The sequence below is a fragment of the Pezoporus wallicus genome, unplaced genomic scaffold (genome assembly GCF_028554395.1).
Source record: "Pezoporus wallicus isolate ANWC-B61680 ecotype Strahan unplaced genomic scaffold, APGP_CSIRO_Pwel_v1 contig_4710, whole genome shotgun sequence".
In the NCBI taxonomy this organism is placed as follows: domain Eukaryota; kingdom Metazoa; phylum Chordata; class Aves; order Psittaciformes; family Psittacidae; genus Pezoporus; species Pezoporus wallicus.
This window is the reverse complement of record NW_026640647.1, coordinates 5,263,135-5,280,604: the sequence shown is the minus strand read 5'-3', so window position 1 is coordinate 5,280,604 and position 17,470 is coordinate 5,263,135. Positions and strand designations below refer to the sequence as shown.

General features: G+C 38.7%; 1 protein-coding gene across 1 annotated transcript in view; it reads left to right on the top strand.

The window, feature by feature from the left end:
• Positions 1-17,470, top strand: part of ALS2 (alsin Rho guanine nucleotide exchange factor ALS2) — a 43,454-nt gene that overhangs the window by 9,492 nt on the left and 16,492 nt on the right. Inside the window, exons 3-18 of the mRNA XM_057419880.1 lie at positions 789-943; positions 2,257-3,176; positions 5,592-5,952; positions 6,779-6,947; positions 7,404-7,500; positions 7,904-7,981; positions 8,859-9,035; positions 10,634-10,805; positions 11,201-11,381; positions 12,079-12,144; positions 14,668-14,830; positions 15,606-15,737; positions 15,977-16,105; positions 16,473-16,543; positions 16,910-16,976; positions 17,264-17,466. Of these exons, the coding sequence (XP_057275863.1) occupies positions 789-943; positions 2,257-3,176; positions 5,592-5,952; positions 6,779-6,947; positions 7,404-7,500; positions 7,904-7,981; positions 8,859-9,035; positions 10,634-10,805; positions 11,201-11,381; positions 12,079-12,144; positions 14,668-14,830; positions 15,606-15,737; positions 15,977-16,105; positions 16,473-16,543; positions 16,910-16,976; positions 17,264-17,466 (3,141 nt within the window). The remainder of the gene's footprint in view (positions 1-788; positions 944-2,256; positions 3,177-5,591; positions 5,953-6,778; positions 6,948-7,403; positions 7,501-7,903; positions 7,982-8,858; positions 9,036-10,633; positions 10,806-11,200; positions 11,382-12,078; positions 12,145-14,667; positions 14,831-15,605; positions 15,738-15,976; positions 16,106-16,472; positions 16,544-16,909; positions 16,977-17,263; positions 17,467-17,470) is intronic.

The following is a 17,470-nucleotide window of genomic DNA, read 5'->3' as shown; positions in this document are numbered from 1 at the left end:
TGTTAAAACCATGTGGTTGTTTTCAAAGTTTTCAGGAATTTCTTTGCACTGAATGGGAGAAGCCGCTGATTGAGCGTTCAGACCAGAGTGTGCTGAAGTATTAAACCAGCTTTGGATAGTTCCAGTCATTCCTGCAAGCCCAGATACTTCCATACATTTTCAGGGTCTTTTTTTTTTCCTGTGTTGAATTCATTTGAATGACTGGCTTATTTGAATCGAAACCTACTAAGAAGTAAAAGAGGGGAAAAAAAAACCACAATGGAAACATAAATAAAACCTAATAAACCACAAACGTTTGTTCTGCTTTCTAACACAGGAATAATTAACATTACAAATCTCATTGTTCAGTTAGGAACAGAGTAGCTTGCATGTGGGTGGAACTGATAAAACAGTCTCCTTCGGCATACATTGTCAGAACTGTGTATTAATTTTTCTCCTTGGTATGAGCAACAAATAGAATATATAATATAAAGCTGTGAATAATGTAATATGTATCAGTAGTGAATAAACATCTTTAAGTTTACTAGTGGCAAGATCAGCTGTTTTTCAGTCAGTAAAGTACAAATGAAAAAGAAACCTAATGATTTCAAACAGAAGGTATTTGTTTTTCATTTAAATAACATTTAAATTAAGATTACTGAACTGTAAGTGAAATATGTTGGCTTTCTGAAATTAAAACTAATGCCTGAACTACTAAGCCTTTCTTACATATGTGAAAAGCAAACCTTGCATTACTGAATTACGGAAAACTTCAAGTGGATTCTGTATTTCCCCCAATCTTTTTGTAGCTCAGAAGAGGCAGAAGGAGCCAAAGAGAGAGGCCTGGTCTATGTTTGGAAGGCTGGTTCCTGCTCTGTAACTCCAGAAAGGCTTCTGGGCCTCAGTGGAAAGACTGTATTACAGGCAGCCCTTGGGATACATCATGGGTTACTTCTAACAGAAGGTAATAATCATCTTAATTGTAAATATTTGGGGCAATAACAAGGTGTAGTTATTATAAAGTTTTCCTATTTTAGACTTTCTTTTCCATTCTGTCTCGTGCAACTTTTAAAAGGTTAGATTTTTACCTTTTCTAGTATTTCCTCCTGAGTTACAAGCCACTTAAAACTGTGGAGTAGATGTTATATGCCTAGTGTCTTCTTTTGTAGTCTTTTTTTTTTTTTTTAACAATGTCTCTGGATTTCCTTTTTAAAGATAGTAATGTAATCTGGATAGTGTTAATTCAAAATGGTGCTGCTCGTGATGTCTTTCATTCAAAAACGAGAGTACAGAAAGAGGTTCTCTTGATGTGTAAGAGCTCTTGTTTCTGTGTGCTTCTGGAAAAACTTGTAGCTAGTAGATGAATAGTCCGACTCTTGGTCTGTGAGCAGCTTGGCACTCTTAAGTATTTCTAAAAGCCAGTCCCTCTAAGTGTTTGCATAGCTCTGTCCTTGCACTTGTCCTTGGGCATAGAGTTGTAAAGGCTAAGTTGGAAGTTTCTTCTTTGATTTTTTTTTTTTTCCTGATGTTTTTGAGGGACAGAATCCAGATTATTGGTGAGTCTGCCTTAAGTACCTCTTCTCTACTGGACTTATGGAATTCCAGAGGCCTTTGTAAAACATAGTTCTTTTGCAATTAAAAGGTCTTTCTGTGTGTGTTCTTGCCCCATGTTTGTGGATATGATTTACATTTTTTTCTATCACTGTGGAAACAACTGTTCATTTCAAAAATAGATTTCTTAGCAAAGTAACTTAAACTGGCATTGTTCCAATCTTTTCAGATAATGATAATGGTATTTTGGAGAGGCTGCAGTGTAACATCAAACTGGTGGCAAGATACATTTATACACATCCCACCACCACTTCCACCTGATAGGACAATGCTATTTTACTGTAGGGTTGCAAACAATAGTTTGGTAATGCTAGATCACCGCATGGAGTGATGAGCTCTGTACTTTGTCATGCTCTTCGAGCATGGTTGTATGTTCTTAAAATAGAAACAATAAATACACTTGGGTACAGTAGAATTTCTAGCAGAAAAGCATTACTTTGTTCAACAATGCATGGGTGCACAGGGTAATGTTAACTATGAGGTATAGAACGTAACAGTGGCAATAGCAGAGAGCAGCCAGCAGTCTTCATAGATCAATAGCAATAGTTTCACTGAGTCTAGAGTAAGCTAAACATTAGTATCTATCTAAATTTCCCTTCAAATCTTAGTTTTGTTTTAATTTCATTAGACTCATGCTGGGTTGTTCTTTGTTTTTGTTTCTCCCAGGTGGAGAGGTCTACAGCTTTGGAAAACTGCCCTGGAGATCAGGACCGGAGGAGTCATATGCTAATAGTCCTATCTTAGAAAATACTTTGCTTGGGCACCATATTATTACAGTGGCAGCTGGCAGCTTCCATAATGGAGCTGTAACAGAAAGTGGTGTGGTGTACATGTGGGGGAACAATTCTGCTGGCCAGTGTGCAGTTGCTAATCAGCCATGTGTACCAGAGCCACAACCCATCAGTATTTCTGATTCTGAAACCAGTCCTCTGTTATCAGTAAGGATTTTGCAGCTAGCATGTGGAGAGGAACACACGCTGGCACTATCACTGAGCAGAGAGATATGGGCTTGGGGGAGTGGCTGCCAGCTCGGCCTCATAACAACAACTTTCCCAGTGACAAAGCCACAGAAGGTAGAGCACCTGGCAGGGCGCGTTGTGCTCCAGATTGCCTGTGGAGCCTACCACAGTCTGGCTCTGGTACAATGTCTTCCTGTGCAGGAAATGAAGCCTATCCCAGAGAGGTGCAATCATTGCAGCCAACTCCTCATTACGATGACGGACAAGGAAGATCATGTAATCATTTCAGATAGTCACTGTTGCCCACTGGGCGTAGCACTGTCCGATAACCGACCAGAAAGCCATGCATTCTGTCCCTCACTGGAGACCCTGGAAGGAAAAAGTGTATCAGGTAGCCAAAGCGAAGACTGCCAGAAACCACTTGTGGAAGAACATACGGTTGTTGCTTTAGAAGCTGATGGAGCAAGTGTGTTTTCCAGTAACAGTGGCCACGAAGACAGTGTAACTTCTAGTCCTGGAAGTATTCTGTTCCCAGAGAAAAAAGGAGTGAAAGAGTACTTAATCAGTTTATCAGATCGCTCATTAAGTGAGAGCCCGGAACAAAACATCTGCCCAGAACCTGAGCAGGTTGGTACCTAGTAACTAGCTCTAACTTTGCTACAATTCTTCTTGTATAAGTGACAATGTTACTCTTCACAAATGAAACATTCTGTTAGTTTAGTATAGCTGTGGTGGTCTGTTGTTTCAGGGTGTTTCTTACCGGTGAGGGTTCTCAACTTCTAAGCAGAAGATTTTTTTTTTTTTTTTTTTTTTTTTGTACTCCATCCATGTTCACTTGTAAGGCTTTAATGTGGGCAGCTTTGACTGTGCTATAGTCTCTCTTCTTCCTCTGGTTCGCAGTACCAGAGCCATGTAAACCAATTTCCCATTCTATAGCTGGTTTACAATGCATGGGTTTCCCAGTTGTGTGGGGGAAACCAGCAGTAAGCTGGTAGTTGTCTAACTTGCCTTTAAGGTAAAACTTTATTTTCTAGACATGGAATAAATCCCTCACAAATCTAATTGCTCAATCAGTTAAAAATTGTAGATTGCAAGAGAAGATGGTAAAGGTAATGTTAGTGTTGACCAAAAGGCTTCTGATGTTAATCATGTAGGGTGGCATAGACCCATAAACAGGGATGGGAAATACAGAAGTACTACTCTGTGTGTTATGGAAGATGGTTCAATGACGTTATTCAGATGCGACAGCAGAACAGCAAAGTAATAATTTCTTAATAAGCATCAGAAAATGCTTAGATTCATTCTTGGTTCCTGGTTCTTGAACCTTCATCACAAGGTCTCTGCCAAATACTACATTTCCTGCTTTTTTGAAAGAAAAGTTTATTTGGGATGTGAGGAAGAAGATAAAACTCCAGAGCTGTTGGACAGAAAAAATCCAAAATCTTGCAGTGCAGTCTGGCAGTCCTGATACAAGTACTGTCCTGCTGGGTGGCATATGGTAAAGGTAATGTCTGTAAGGAAACCTGCCAGTCTGTGGCCTAGGATGCAAAATTCATAGCAGAATTCTGAAAGTGTCTTTTGTCATGCAAAGTATGGTATAGACGTCTTCATTTTTCTTAATTTTCTTCATGATTTCTTCATTTTTCTTAATAGTTACAGTAAGAAGTTTTTCACAGTGGTTCTGGGAGATAAGTTTTACAGTGCCTAATAAATAGTTGATTTTTGTTATTAACTCTAATTGGAAAAAGAGTAATAGTATTAAAACCAGACCAAACTGTCCAGTAATTTGGTGATTCAGCAAGTTATATGTTCCTATTCTGAGGTAAATTTATTTCAGAGAAATCAACATTGTGTAAACACAGTTGTCCTGCCTTTTGCCTTTTGCTAATAAAATGCATTCTAGCAGTTGCGGGCTTCTCAGACTCCTGGGAGAGCTCCTGCCATTAGGAAATGACTGAAGTGCACAGTTTCATGCTCCCTTTCTAAATTCCTTGTCCCTGGAATACTTCCAGAGTACTGTTTCCCTTGTACAGTTCCAGGAATAAGCTTGGAATTGATTCAGTGAATCTTGACAGAGTTGAGCATATGTGTGAAGAGTAGAGCTGAGGACTAATGTAATGTTTCAGCATTAGTAAAAATCCTCTGTTTCTCTTTGCTTTCCTACACATATTGAATTTGCTCTTCTGTATTGCTAGGCATGCCTTTTATAAATAGGAATTAAATGCTAGTAAACAGGACCAAGCCCAATTCTCTAGCCTAACCTTTCACAAAAAAAAGTCAAAGTCTGTCTTCCTTCTTGTAGAATAAAATGAGATGTAATATTAATATTACATCACACCATGTATTAGATGGGAAAATGGGTCTTTGTTGCCTTTGTTTTAACATTCAGACTATTTGGCACATAATCTTGTGCATTATTTCTGTACTTGGTGGATAAATTGATTGCTATTATAGGTAACCACATGTGGTACTTATAATTGCCTTCAGTTAGTTTGTCCCTAGTGTGACTTGATGATTATTGACCAAGCTTTATATGGATACAACAGTAGTGTAAGGGGACACATAGACCCCACAAGGTCTTAGATAGACCTTAAAATGAATCCATGAATCACTGTTTTCCCTTTAACATATTGAAGAGAGAACTTACTTCTCTGTAAATGCAGCATGCTCACTGATGCACTTTAACTGGTGGTGAAGAAGTTGATAATAAGCCTAAAATGAAATCCCTCTTTATCTTTTTATATTTGTTTGGAAAGACTTTTTTGTGTGTTTAAAGAAACCAAACAGACAGACCCACAGTCTCTTATGGATGAATTTGTACTAGGCAAGTGTAGCAGACAAAGCACAGTCTGTGTAGAAATGGTACTTGGTCCTACCTGAAGAAAATATGATTCTGAGGAATAGATGTATGCCTAAGTATAAAATCTTTGTTATAATGTCTGTTCAGTATAGCATGTAGTTTGAGTAGTGAATATGTCTATCATCCTCCTACTGTTATGTGCTGTCTGGTGTGATAGTCTTTAATTTTTTCTTTGGTTGCAGCCTTCACAAGAAGAACAACTTAGTGCTTGTATCCCTGGCCCTCCAGGTACCAGCACATCTGCCTTGAACAGCTTGGTGGCCTCTTGTGCATCAGCAGTTGGGGTGAGAGTAGCCGCTACATATGAAGCAGGAGCACTGTCTCTGAAGAAAGTAATGAACTTCTATGGCACACCTTCAAGTGAATCAGGATCTCAGTCTGGTGGAGGTTCCCCAGGGCCTGAAGCTCTGAAAGACAGTCGAGAAGAGCAAGTCAGACAGGAATCCATGCAGGGGAAGAAGAGTTCCAGTTTAGTAGATATTAGAGAGGAGGAATCTGAAGGAGGAAGTCGAAGGCTTTCCCTGCCTGGCTTGTTGTCACAAGGTAAAAAACCATGGTGGGAAAGCCAGCTGGAAAAGTTATAATAATGTGGAGTTTTAACTGAAAATGAAACTGATTGAACACAAATCTAATTATCTAGCAAAGGTGTCTGAATTATAAAATACATCTTAGGACTTGGAAGCAGCAGAGGGAGTGAAGACTAGCAGATACTGCATGCTAAGAAGACCAAAAGCATAGCAGGCTTACAAATGTTCTTAGTAAAGTAGGGTAAAGGAGGCACATTGTGGTAGTCTGAGCATCTTACTGAAAATTGGCTGCAAACTTTCATATAGGTTGCGTAGCAGATAAAAATCTGTGTGGCCTCTAATCCCTAATACACAGAGCTGGTTTTGAGCCAGGGACCTAGAAATATTCCAATTCCTGCTGCCAAACTTCAAAGCTAATGACCTTACCTCATAGATTCTAGTGTTAATTGCTCTGAATGGGTTCTATATTGATCTTGGATCTGAGGGGAGATTTTAGGAATTATTCAGAACTGCAAGGATATATTTTCTTTCAAAACATACTTTTTTGATCTACAGTTTGTTTTGGTTCATTTGCTTCAGGAAAACTGCATAGTTCTCATATGCCTGTTACTCTTTAATGGCTGGTAAAAATTAGTTGGGATCTGTCTGCTTTTAACATCTAAGTTATCTCTGTTTATCTGTAACCTATCTTCTTGCGTGGTAGCCTTTGCTCTCAATTTTAAGACCTCCTTAAGAAGTCTCTATCAGTTCTCAAATAGTGCTGTTATTGTGTAACACACAGTCTGAATGATACATTTACCTAAAATGATGTGAAATTTTTCTATCTCTTGGCCTGTTTTCAGTTTCTCCTAGGCTCTTACGGAAGGTAGGGCGGGCAAAAATGAGGACTGTAGCTCTTACTCCAACCTACAGTGGTGAGGCTGATGCTCTTTTACCCTCTCTAAGAACGGAGGTGTGGAGCTGGGGAAAGGGGAAGGAAGGACAGCTAGGGCATGGCGATGTTCTACCAAGGTGAGATTTCTTTGGTTAATGTTTGGGTTTTTTTCCTTTCATTCAATAGGTCACTAGAAAATTTTGACTATTAAACCTTCTCAAATTCTCAAATTTGGTCAGCTGCCTTGCATTGTGTCCTTGTTCTTTTAAATGTTGTGACCTAAGTTCCTCTAAGTAACGCATTTTGTTGTTCTCTTGTTACTGGATGTCAATCAGTTATGACTTTCCCCCTGTAATCTCTAGGAGTTTGGTGATATTTTGACTTCGTCCAAATTAAGATAAGGTTTGTCATCAACTTGTGTTCTTGATGACCTTCTTGAACAAGCTAGTTTATTGCCAAAAGACTCCATGTATATTTGTTTTCTCTGATTTGTTTTGGGAAAAAATAAAACTTGAAATTTATTTCTGTGTTAAAAATGCATGTGATAATTTTTTTTTCATCTCCCGTCCCCCATGGGTTCTGGGGATTGACAGGCTTCAGCCACTATGTGTGAAAAGCCTAGATGGTAAAGAAGTGATTCACCTCTCTGCTGGTGGCCATCATTCCTTAGCACTCACTGCCAAATCTCAGGTACAAGTGCCTGTTATCATTTATTCCTTACCTATGACATAATTGTCACATTTGATGTTTCCGAAGTTTTTGGGGTTTTGCTTTTAAACTCTTGTTCCCATTTGTGGGAGGCAACTTGAAAGCAGTGTGGAATTTTAATTCTATTAATGCCAGTGTTCTGCATGTACCATCAACATTGTCTTTAAAGATTGACATGATTTGATTTGGCACATTCCATTTCTGAATGTGAGAAGACAATTTGAGAATATAGGAAGACAGCGGAGATTAGGAAAGTGTTTCTTGGTAGGTGAATCTTACACCCTTGACTTGTGTGTGTGCACACTTGATGTGTTATACTACTACAGTTCAGTATGTGTTCATGTATACAAACTTGCATTCTTATATTTAGCTGTGTTTCTTACAGGTGTATTCATGGGGCAGTAATACCTCTGGCCAGCTTGGTCACTTGAACTGTCCGACAACAGTCCCTCGTCTAGCAAAGGTACTTCCTGTTTTCTGCATTTTTCTTTCAGTGGAGGATCTGTTAGACGAGTGCAAATTAATTTCTAGAAGATGACCTTGTTTATGGATCCATGTTCTTATACTGTGAAAAAGATCCTAGATGAGATTGTGAAAAATCTACCCAAGAAATCTTTTACCCACCTTGAAGTTCTAAAACTGAGAAATGTGATTGGTTGTATCTTATCAAATTTCACTTCTACATCGTGTTCGGTTTCTCTAATACCAATGTTGCAGTGCTGAAACTTTTAAATACTTTGGAACACTGGTTTTATTCTAAACAATTGCTTCTAGCATTTTTAGCTTTGCTAGGTCATGCCTATATTTTTTTGTCCATTTCTGTATTTCCAGGTTTTCTGTTTGTTTTGAACTTTACATCACATTGACTGAATAGCCAAATAATGATTCTGGGGTTAGACCAGACCCTTGCCAACGTTTTGTGGTGCTTGTCTTAGTGGAAAGCTAGCTGCAGAGTTTTTCTTCTTAGGCCTTATATAAATTACGGTACAGCATAATAACTGTCTCACAAATTTATTGATGTCTCACTTACATGTAGAGGGGAGAATAGTGTCCCAACTTTAATCAAACTCACCTGATGCCCGTTTGAAAATAAAACTGAGTTATAATATAAAGGCAACTCAGCCATTAGAAAGAAGAGTGGAAAGAAAGACAATTTTCAGTATACATACAGAAAGTGTATTTGTTATGAGATTCTGAAGTTGAAAAATTACCAGCTATTGCGGTACTTTTTCTTGGCAGGTGTATTATGTACATGTGTGGCTAGAAGAGCTAAATACTCTTCCCTCCTTCCAGCTTTGGGTGGTTATTTCTAATGGCTTTTCCTTCCTCACAAATTTCAGATGTGTGGCAATGGTGTTTGGACGACAGCAGCAGGACTAGATTATTCCCTCTTCCTAGCAGATGAAGAAGATTTCCAACCTGGATTATATTACAGTGGTCAGGAGACAACAACAGAAAATAGCTTGTATGAAAACAGCTGTACTAAGAGTCCAGCTTTGTTGCTATCCTGTACTAAGGTAACTAGTATTTCCTCTAAGTTTAGTTCAAATCATACTGATGCTTTTTGGAAATGGCACAGAGCTGGTTGTTCAATTAACTTTAATGGTGTCAAGTAATTGGTTCCTAGCAGTCAAAGTAGGAGTGCAGTGTATTGAGGGCAGAGAGGAAGCTTAATCAGTGTTGTTTACTTCCCTGCCTGTTTCTTGGACTTCCCTTCTGTTTGAAGGGCAGGGAAGTGTTTCCAGTGTGTCTATTCAATTTCCTTCCATGTGTGCATGCTGCAAAAGTGCACCCTTATGTTGTGCTGTTTTCACCACAGTCCTCAAGTGGTGAAAGTCCTTAAGTCCTTAATTCTTCAGTACTATTGCTCTTCATTTTCCTGTTGTTCACCAAGTGATTGAAGGTACTGTCTGCTCTATTCCATTCTGCTTGTTGCACATCTTGTTTGTGAGTGGGCAGAAGGTCCCCCTGAGTTCGGCACCATCTCTTTCCCTCCCCCTTCCTTTCTCATGGATGTAGAGGGGGAACTGAACAAAGGCACCAAATGTGCATTTGGATGTTTATGGGAAAGAGGAGGTGCCCCTATGGGATTTTCTTCATCAAGCTGAATCTTATATCCTGCTTTGAACTTGGCATGATAGGGGAGTGTGTACTCTGGCTGCACATCCTCTTTCAAATTGTTTATATGATTTCAGATCAACCTGAGCTTAAGGTAACAGAAAGGAGATCAGGAGGGTAGAAGCAGCTCTGTCAGCTTTTCTTCTGGGTCTCATTGCTACTTCCCTGTGTTGAGCAGAATAGCAGTTGGAGAGGGATTTTGAGGAGGGCGCGGGGATTTAGACTCTGGGTTCATGTGTATGCACGTGCTCAGTGTTTCAAAGGAATCCTATATCTAACAACAAAGAAATTAAAAGTAGAGCCCAAACACTGAATTACTGTATGGTATTGCATGTGAACCAGAATTACTGAGAAGCCACAGTGCATCAATGGCACTTGTGCTGACTGTAGAGAAGAATTTTCCTCCCAAATAATGTGGAAAACAAATGCCTACTAATACCTATACAAATGCTACTTCTGGTGTTGGTCAAGGTATTAGTATCAGTCCAGTTTATTGATACTTGTATCAATAAATTCATGTCTTTCCAGGTCCAGAAAGGACTTATAGGTCAGGGCGCAGTCATAATATTAAAGTCTTGTTATTTTCACTTTGTAATTAATAGGAGAAATAGCTACTGTAGTAATATTATTTAATATTGTAGTTTTTGGTATAAGCATGATGTGTCTGGCAATTCTTACAGTGACTGAATTTAAGGTCACTCTCTCTTAAACACGGAGCGGTTGTATGAGTCACCTAAAAAGATGGTCTATTTATTGTCTTTTAGGATCTGTCAGTACCAGGAAATAGCATTGATTGTCTCATAAATATTTCTTCTACTTCTGTCATTCTTGTATTAAGCCAGTATTGAATGGATTGTTTGTCACTGTAGGTAATTAATACTTACTATCACTTAGTACGCCTAAAGATATGCTTTATTCTGCATCACCCTGCTTTTAAATTGAAGTGTACACAAAAAATATTTCAGCTGGTGTTTCTTTTCTGTTTTTCATCTTTCAGATAGGGTACATAAGCAATGTGATAGCTGGTGGTGACAACTGTCTGGTCTTAGTAGACAAAAACGTAATGGGATATATTGCCAGTTTGCATGAGTTGGCTTCTACTGAGAGAAGGTTTTATTTCAAACTGAGTGAGATCAAATCTCAGGTTCTTAGACCTCTTTTAGGTTTAGGTAAGAACTTCTTTTAATATTTTCTATTATTTCCCCTATGTTCCACAGCAGATTGCTTTATGCAGAATTTCAAAGTGATTATATATATTTTAGATAAAGCTTTATAAATCAAGGTCTTTCTCTTCACCCGTATTTGGATGAACTAGTGAAATACAGCTGCATTATGACATCTTCAATATGTTATTAGTATTTGTACTTTCCTGACTGTTTCACCTGAAATGTAATTATTTTTTGCTGTATTCAATCTAAAATTGTTAAATTCCTGGTTCTGGATAATGTAGCCATGAGGTGAAATTGCTGATAAAGCATCTAAGCAGCGCCTTGTGGTAATTCTCTTTATTAATGGGTGCTGCTCTTTCGTAAGGTAAGAGAAATTGCTTTCTGGTCTGTTGCAGATAATCTGGGCAATGCAAATACAATCCAGTTGTTGCAGGAAATGGCAAGCAGGTTCAGCAAGCTGTGCTATCTCGTTGGTCAACATGGAGCTTCTTTAAGTAGCTTTCTTCATGGAGTGAAAGAAGCTAGGAGCTTGGCCATCCTGAAGCATTCCAGTCTCTTTTTGGATAGTTACACCGAGCAAGTATCCAATTCCCTCTCACCTCGAGTCTCTGCAGGCTTAATCTACTGACCACAAGTTAGGGGAAAGTAGATTTTAAGAGAAGTTACATAACTAACTTGTGCAAATTGTATTCTTGCTATTTAAGATGTATGAAGAGTTTTATATAGACTAATTAATTTTGTGGTGAGCTATGTATTTCGGAGTCTTTGCCAGTGGAGTGCATTGGACAGTTTCAGCTTCCCTAATGTAAAACTGTACATACAAACCCACCTTTGGTTGCTGTTATATACCTGTAAAAAGGTGACATGTTCATTACTTAATAGTAAGGATCTTTTAGTATAATGTAGTAGAGTTACTATGGCTAGGCTATTAAGTAAAGCTACCTTTGGGGATTTATTGGGGCTACAAAATACATTTCAGTAGTAATTAACTAAAAAACTGTCTCCCAGAAGGATAATTCTTCTGCCCTGACATCTATGCATTGTGCTAAAGACAGCAGCAATGTGGAATAGGAATGCGTGCTCTATGCTCCAAGTGGAAAGTGAATCTTAAGTGTTCCAGTAGCATTGTTTCATTGTTTAATATTTTCACAAGTACTTAGATTAGTTGTAGTAAAAGGTATTACAGCTCTCACAAGTAAACTGTTGGAAATTACAGCAGTTGCAATTTCCAGAGAAGTTCTTATTTTGTAACTGAAGCTCTTCCCAATTTTAGGTATTGTACTTCAGTAACAAACTTCCTCGTAATGGGAGGATTTACGCTCCTTGCGAAGCCAGCAATGTAAGCAAACATTTACCCTTTTCAGGAATTTTTGATCCATACTTTAAAGAATTGTTTGTGTAATGAATATGCAGAGGCTTGGTCTCAGCTTTCTTGAGTACACTAATTCCTTCTCTATCAGATGAAGAAAAAGTTACTTCCTCTCAAATGCGATTAAAAACTTAGGTTAAAATGGTGCCAAATGAGTTTGCTTACTTTATCTTGAAGGTGGAGAAAGGAGGAAAAAGGCACAAATTATTATAAATTCCTTGAAAAAATGTAAATACATTTCAGATAATGATTTTTGAGAGCTTAGTCTTGAGGTTATATTTTCATCATCTATTCAGTGTTTGTTAGCATTTTATTCTTTCAAAATGTTGCTGTCAGGAAAATACAGAACAGCAACCTCTCCTTTAAGAATAAGGAAGAGTAGATAATGTGGTTTTACTTCCATTTGAATTCTTAAAGTTTATGGAAGTGCTTTAAAGTGATGCAAAAATAACATTTATGCGTGCGTCTTCTCTGCCTCTCAAGGTTGCTTTATTCTATTTTACACATAGATGCTCTTACATGTGAGGAAGAAATTGCACCTTAAGGCCTGAGACAGTATATTGGAAGTTTATAGATCATAAAGCTTTTTTCTTAGTTCAATATTATTTTTCTCTAGGAAATAATGATGCTGCATCTTTCACTCTAGTGCTGTGAAGAAGTTGTAATGATGTAACGAGGGTAATTTTTAATTTGTCTGAGGAATTGCTGGCTTTCCTTCCTTCTGTCCTGTATTCTGTAATGTGGGAGTAAATCTATTCCAGCTATTTATGGAGCACTTCAAATGTAGTATAAATGGTAGTATTAGAAGCTACTTGCACAAAGAAACTTCTGTATCTGAGGACCAGTGCTGAAGACTAAATACCAAATCCCACTGCAGAGACACATTGAGAATCTCTCGGCATTGCTCAAGAGTTTTAGGGTGGCTTATAGGAACTCTTAGTTCAAGTATAAGCTTATTTATAAGTAAAAAATTGTGGATGATGAAATTACTTGTAGTGAATTCATCACATCAGTTGTTGCTGTCAGGTGTCACAGCTTTCCCTGATACAACCAGGGTCTTAAGTGAACAGCACTTTTACTGGGGTCTGAAACTTCAGGGAGGAGATGTCTTGGAAGTTTTTTCCTCTTGCTTGCAAAGGGAAGTCAAAAATATTTTTGCTAATTTCCTCTTGTGCCCTTCTTGAGCGATACTGCCTTGAGTCAGTGCTTAATGATGTCAGCCTGTATTTTATGGATATTCTGTGAATTTCATGGGTATTATATAAAGGCATCAGAGGTTGTCCCAACTTTAAAAAAAGTGCTAGCTTCAATAGCAGTCTCCATTGCTGGCAGGTTTTTGAGCATGTGCTCTGAAAGGGTAGGTGAGTGTTATGATTAAATTATTATTTGACACTTTGACAGAGACACCTCTATGTGAGGGTCTCAAAGCACTTTAAAAATGCAAGCCATCCAGGTGGTTAAACTTAAAACTAAGAAATATGGTCTTCTCTCCAAAGAAGACTTTATTCTTAATGTTTGTTGACAATAGAGTTCTTAAATATCATTAGCAGACCTAGAAAATAGATGTTATTTTGATGTGTGAAATCGCATCTTGCTAATTATGTAGAATTCTTAGGGACCCTGCTGTGCAATTCTCTGATCTGTTTCACTGTCCCTGGGGCCTGCTTTCTTAGTCTCACCTGATCCTTGCAGCTTGTGGTTTAAATGCCTCCCAGCTGAAATGTGCCTTAATGCAGATGTGTCATATGTGCTAGCACATCTGCACACAGATAGGATGAAGGAGAGGGAAAAGTAGGTTTGTTTTCCTCTTAATGAAGAAATCCTGTGTGTTAATGCATTGTCTTCAGAATCATTTCCCTCTTCTTCTCTGAACTAGATTAGTTCTCCCCCTTGGAAATCAGACTGAGGATTGAACAGATTTCCTGCCTTTCTTTGAGGTAGGATGTAATTTTTCTAGTTAGGGGGAAAACCGGTCAGTTGCCTTGAACAGCAGGGGTGGGGAAGAGATTATTTCAGTGTATTTAGGGAATTGCGTTTGAACCAAGTTAAGATGCTTTCAGGCCTTGTATGAATCAGCAGTGGTAGAAACTTACTAGTCTTAATAATGGGGAAGTCATTCCACTTGTTAGCACTTTTACTAATCAAGTGTTAAAGTGGAAAAAGGCAATCAGTTACTTTCCAAGTGAGGCAAGTTGATCAACTTTCTTCAACTGGTTTAAGGACTGAGCATGTGAGAGTAGAAGTAAACAAAGTTCTGTGTTGGAGTTGTTATGAAAGAGCTACGTGTCTGTATTGCTGTACTTCCAAAACTAAATTGGGAATAGATTAATAAACAGCATGCATTTGCCTTTATAATTTGTATTGATCTGTGAAAATCCAAAGAGGGGCATTCTGGGCTCCTTTACACAAAACATCACTAATGTCTTGTTGTCTTTTTTTTTTTTTTTTCTCCCTTGTCTCCTCCCTCTGTTCTCCAATGGTCCCATCATTTAGAGACTTCTTGAGTAAAAACCAGGAGCTGTTACAGAAACTGTCTGAGAAGAATGAGGAAAACCTCCAGCTAGTGGAAGTTCTGAATGCTCTGTTTTTCATGCCGTTTGGACGACTTCATAGCTATGCTAGAACTTTGCTAAAGCTTGCCACATGCTTTGAAGTGGTAAGCTGGCTTTGTTATCTAGATCTGAATAAATACACACATGAAACTTAGGGCTCGGAAGTAACTGTGTGAAGTAAACACCAGGTAATTAAAAATAGCTTAGTCCTCAGAGAAGCTGCCTCAGCTTGTGTTTGCTGCAGGGAAGATGGTGCACGTTTATTTGCGCAGTCTTACACCACACCTGCATAGATCACATGATAGGTAGAAGCTTGTTACCCTGCCAGAACTTGTTTGTGTGCCTGAGCCTAATTGCAAATAGATTATTTTGATGTTTGCCTGTTGCTTTTCAGTTCCATCTGGCATCTTTGCTGTAGCTGCCCTTGGCTGTAATGCTGTACTAAAAATACCACATATGTGTTAGGTAGACTTTTACCACCCATTTAGATGTATATAATTGCTTTCTTTTGAAATAAGAGGTGACTAAAGAGGAACAATAACTACTTGTATATTTATCCCAATATAGTAATTTAAAGTATTACTCCTGCAATTATTAGCCCTACTTCTGCTGCAACTTGTTAAGCTGCAAGAAGGTAGATCATGTAATTGTATATTCTCCTTTTAACATTCATGGCACTTCTGTGAGTTTTAAAATCTCCCAGCACACCAACAGAACATGTGACCAAGAAAATAACTTACCTGCCACCATTACTTTATTAACCAGACCAACTGTCATGCATTTAGTGCTCATTTAATAAAATGAGCAGTTGCATTGCAGTTTGGTTAGTGCTGTTGGTACAGAAACGGTCTCAGGTATGTCTTACCTTGTGCTCTACAGGCATCTCCAGAATACCAGAAGCTGCAGGATTCTAGCTCTTGTTATGAGAACCTTGCTGTCCATCTTAACAGAAAAAGGAAAGAAGCAGAATATACACTTGGTTTCTGGAAGACCTTTCCTGGGAAAATGACGGTACAATGACAACTGTCAGTCCATTAGCAGCTTGTATCTCTCGCTGGTAGTGTTTTACTCTGTGTCTGTTACTGATGCTGCTGTCCCAGTTTCACTTCTCATTTTTCTAATTTGTGTTGCTGTGGTCATGTTGCTTTAAAAGGGCTGGGCTTTTACTATGTAATACAAATAGCACTGACCTTAAGTCGCAGTCAGTGAGAAGTAAGCTGCTGTACATTTGTTTTTAACCCTATCCATAGGATTCCTTGAGAAAGCCAGAGCGTCGCTTAATCTGTGAAAGCAGCAATCGTGGCTTGTCCCTGCAGCATGCCGGAAGATTCTCTGTAAACTGGTTCATCCTCTTTAATGATGCTTTGGTCCATGCTCAGGTAAGCCAGCTTATAGCCAGGAACAAAACCTTTTCTCTGTTTCAAATTACATGACACATTTTTCATACAGTGAAGACAAGTTTTTGCACTGTTCACTGTAATGTTGCTCAAACACTTAAAAGCAATATTTTTTCATGTTTACAAATAAATTTGAAATTATGCACTATTTCTTTAATGCTTGAGTGCTGTTGCCCTGTAGCTGGCATGGTTTCTGTTGGCTTTTTCTTGGAGCAAGGTACATGTAAGGAGCCTGTAATGCCCAGTTTTCCACAGTCCTCGAAGGAAAATAACTGTTCAAAAAAGTATGAGGCAGGGATAATGGGTCAATACCTAGTGCAGTTTCCGTTCTCCTTCTCCTTGCCTACAGTTTTCAACGCACCATATTTTTCCCTTGTCCACGCTGTGGGTAGAAGCTCTTTCAGAAGAAGCTGGTAATGTGTGAGTATTCTTGCTTGTGATGGTGAAAGATATCTTGGGAGGGAGGATGAGTGGTTTGTAACCAGTTATTGTAGGCTGAATGCAGTTATGTCTTCCTCTCTGTCTTGTTTCAGAAAACTTAGTGTATTTCTGTGTCTTAAAAAACCCCAACAACTTAGTTGTATAAACATCAGAAAGAATAATGTAGTCAAGAGGGAAGTGAGTAGCCTTGCCTGCTGCTTGTTTTCACAACTGACTTTAATATTAAAGTGAATGCTAGCTGGGGAGGGAGAGGGAAAATACAATATTCATGCTAAAAGCTGGCCTTTTTCTGCACAAAATTTCGCTAGATTAAAATACTTCCCTCTATCCCCCCACCCTATGTAGGAATGGATTGAAGATTACAACACCAGAAGAACAGCTTGTTCTTGTTCCTTCAACACCCCAGGAAAAGGTGGGAATAGCTACAGATTTTGCGCAGCTTCAGTGATATGAGTGATTTAAATTTCCTACTGTGAAACCAAACGGGGAGATGTATTGCTTAAGTATTCACCAAGAACGAAGTCTTCCTACAGCTTGGTATGCAGGGTGACTGTATGCCATGCTTGACTGTAGCAGTGCTCCAATTTACAACACTGTACTGAGGAGTGCAAAGGAGATTACTGCCGTTGCTGTAAAGGTGAGATTCAATACAAAGACAGATGTTGGCTAAATCCTGTGATGAAACACTTTCTGTTTCAGACCAAGTGGCTGAGGGCAATAAGCCAAGCAGTGGATCAGGCCCTTAGAGGGACTTCTGACTTACTTCTATGTGGAGCTGGTGGGAATGTGCCAAGACAGGAGCCTCCTGTTTCTCGCAGTGCCAAATACACCTTCTATAAGGACCCTCGATTCAAGGATGCTGTTTATGATGGGAGATGGCTTTCAGGAAAACCCCATGGCAGGTAA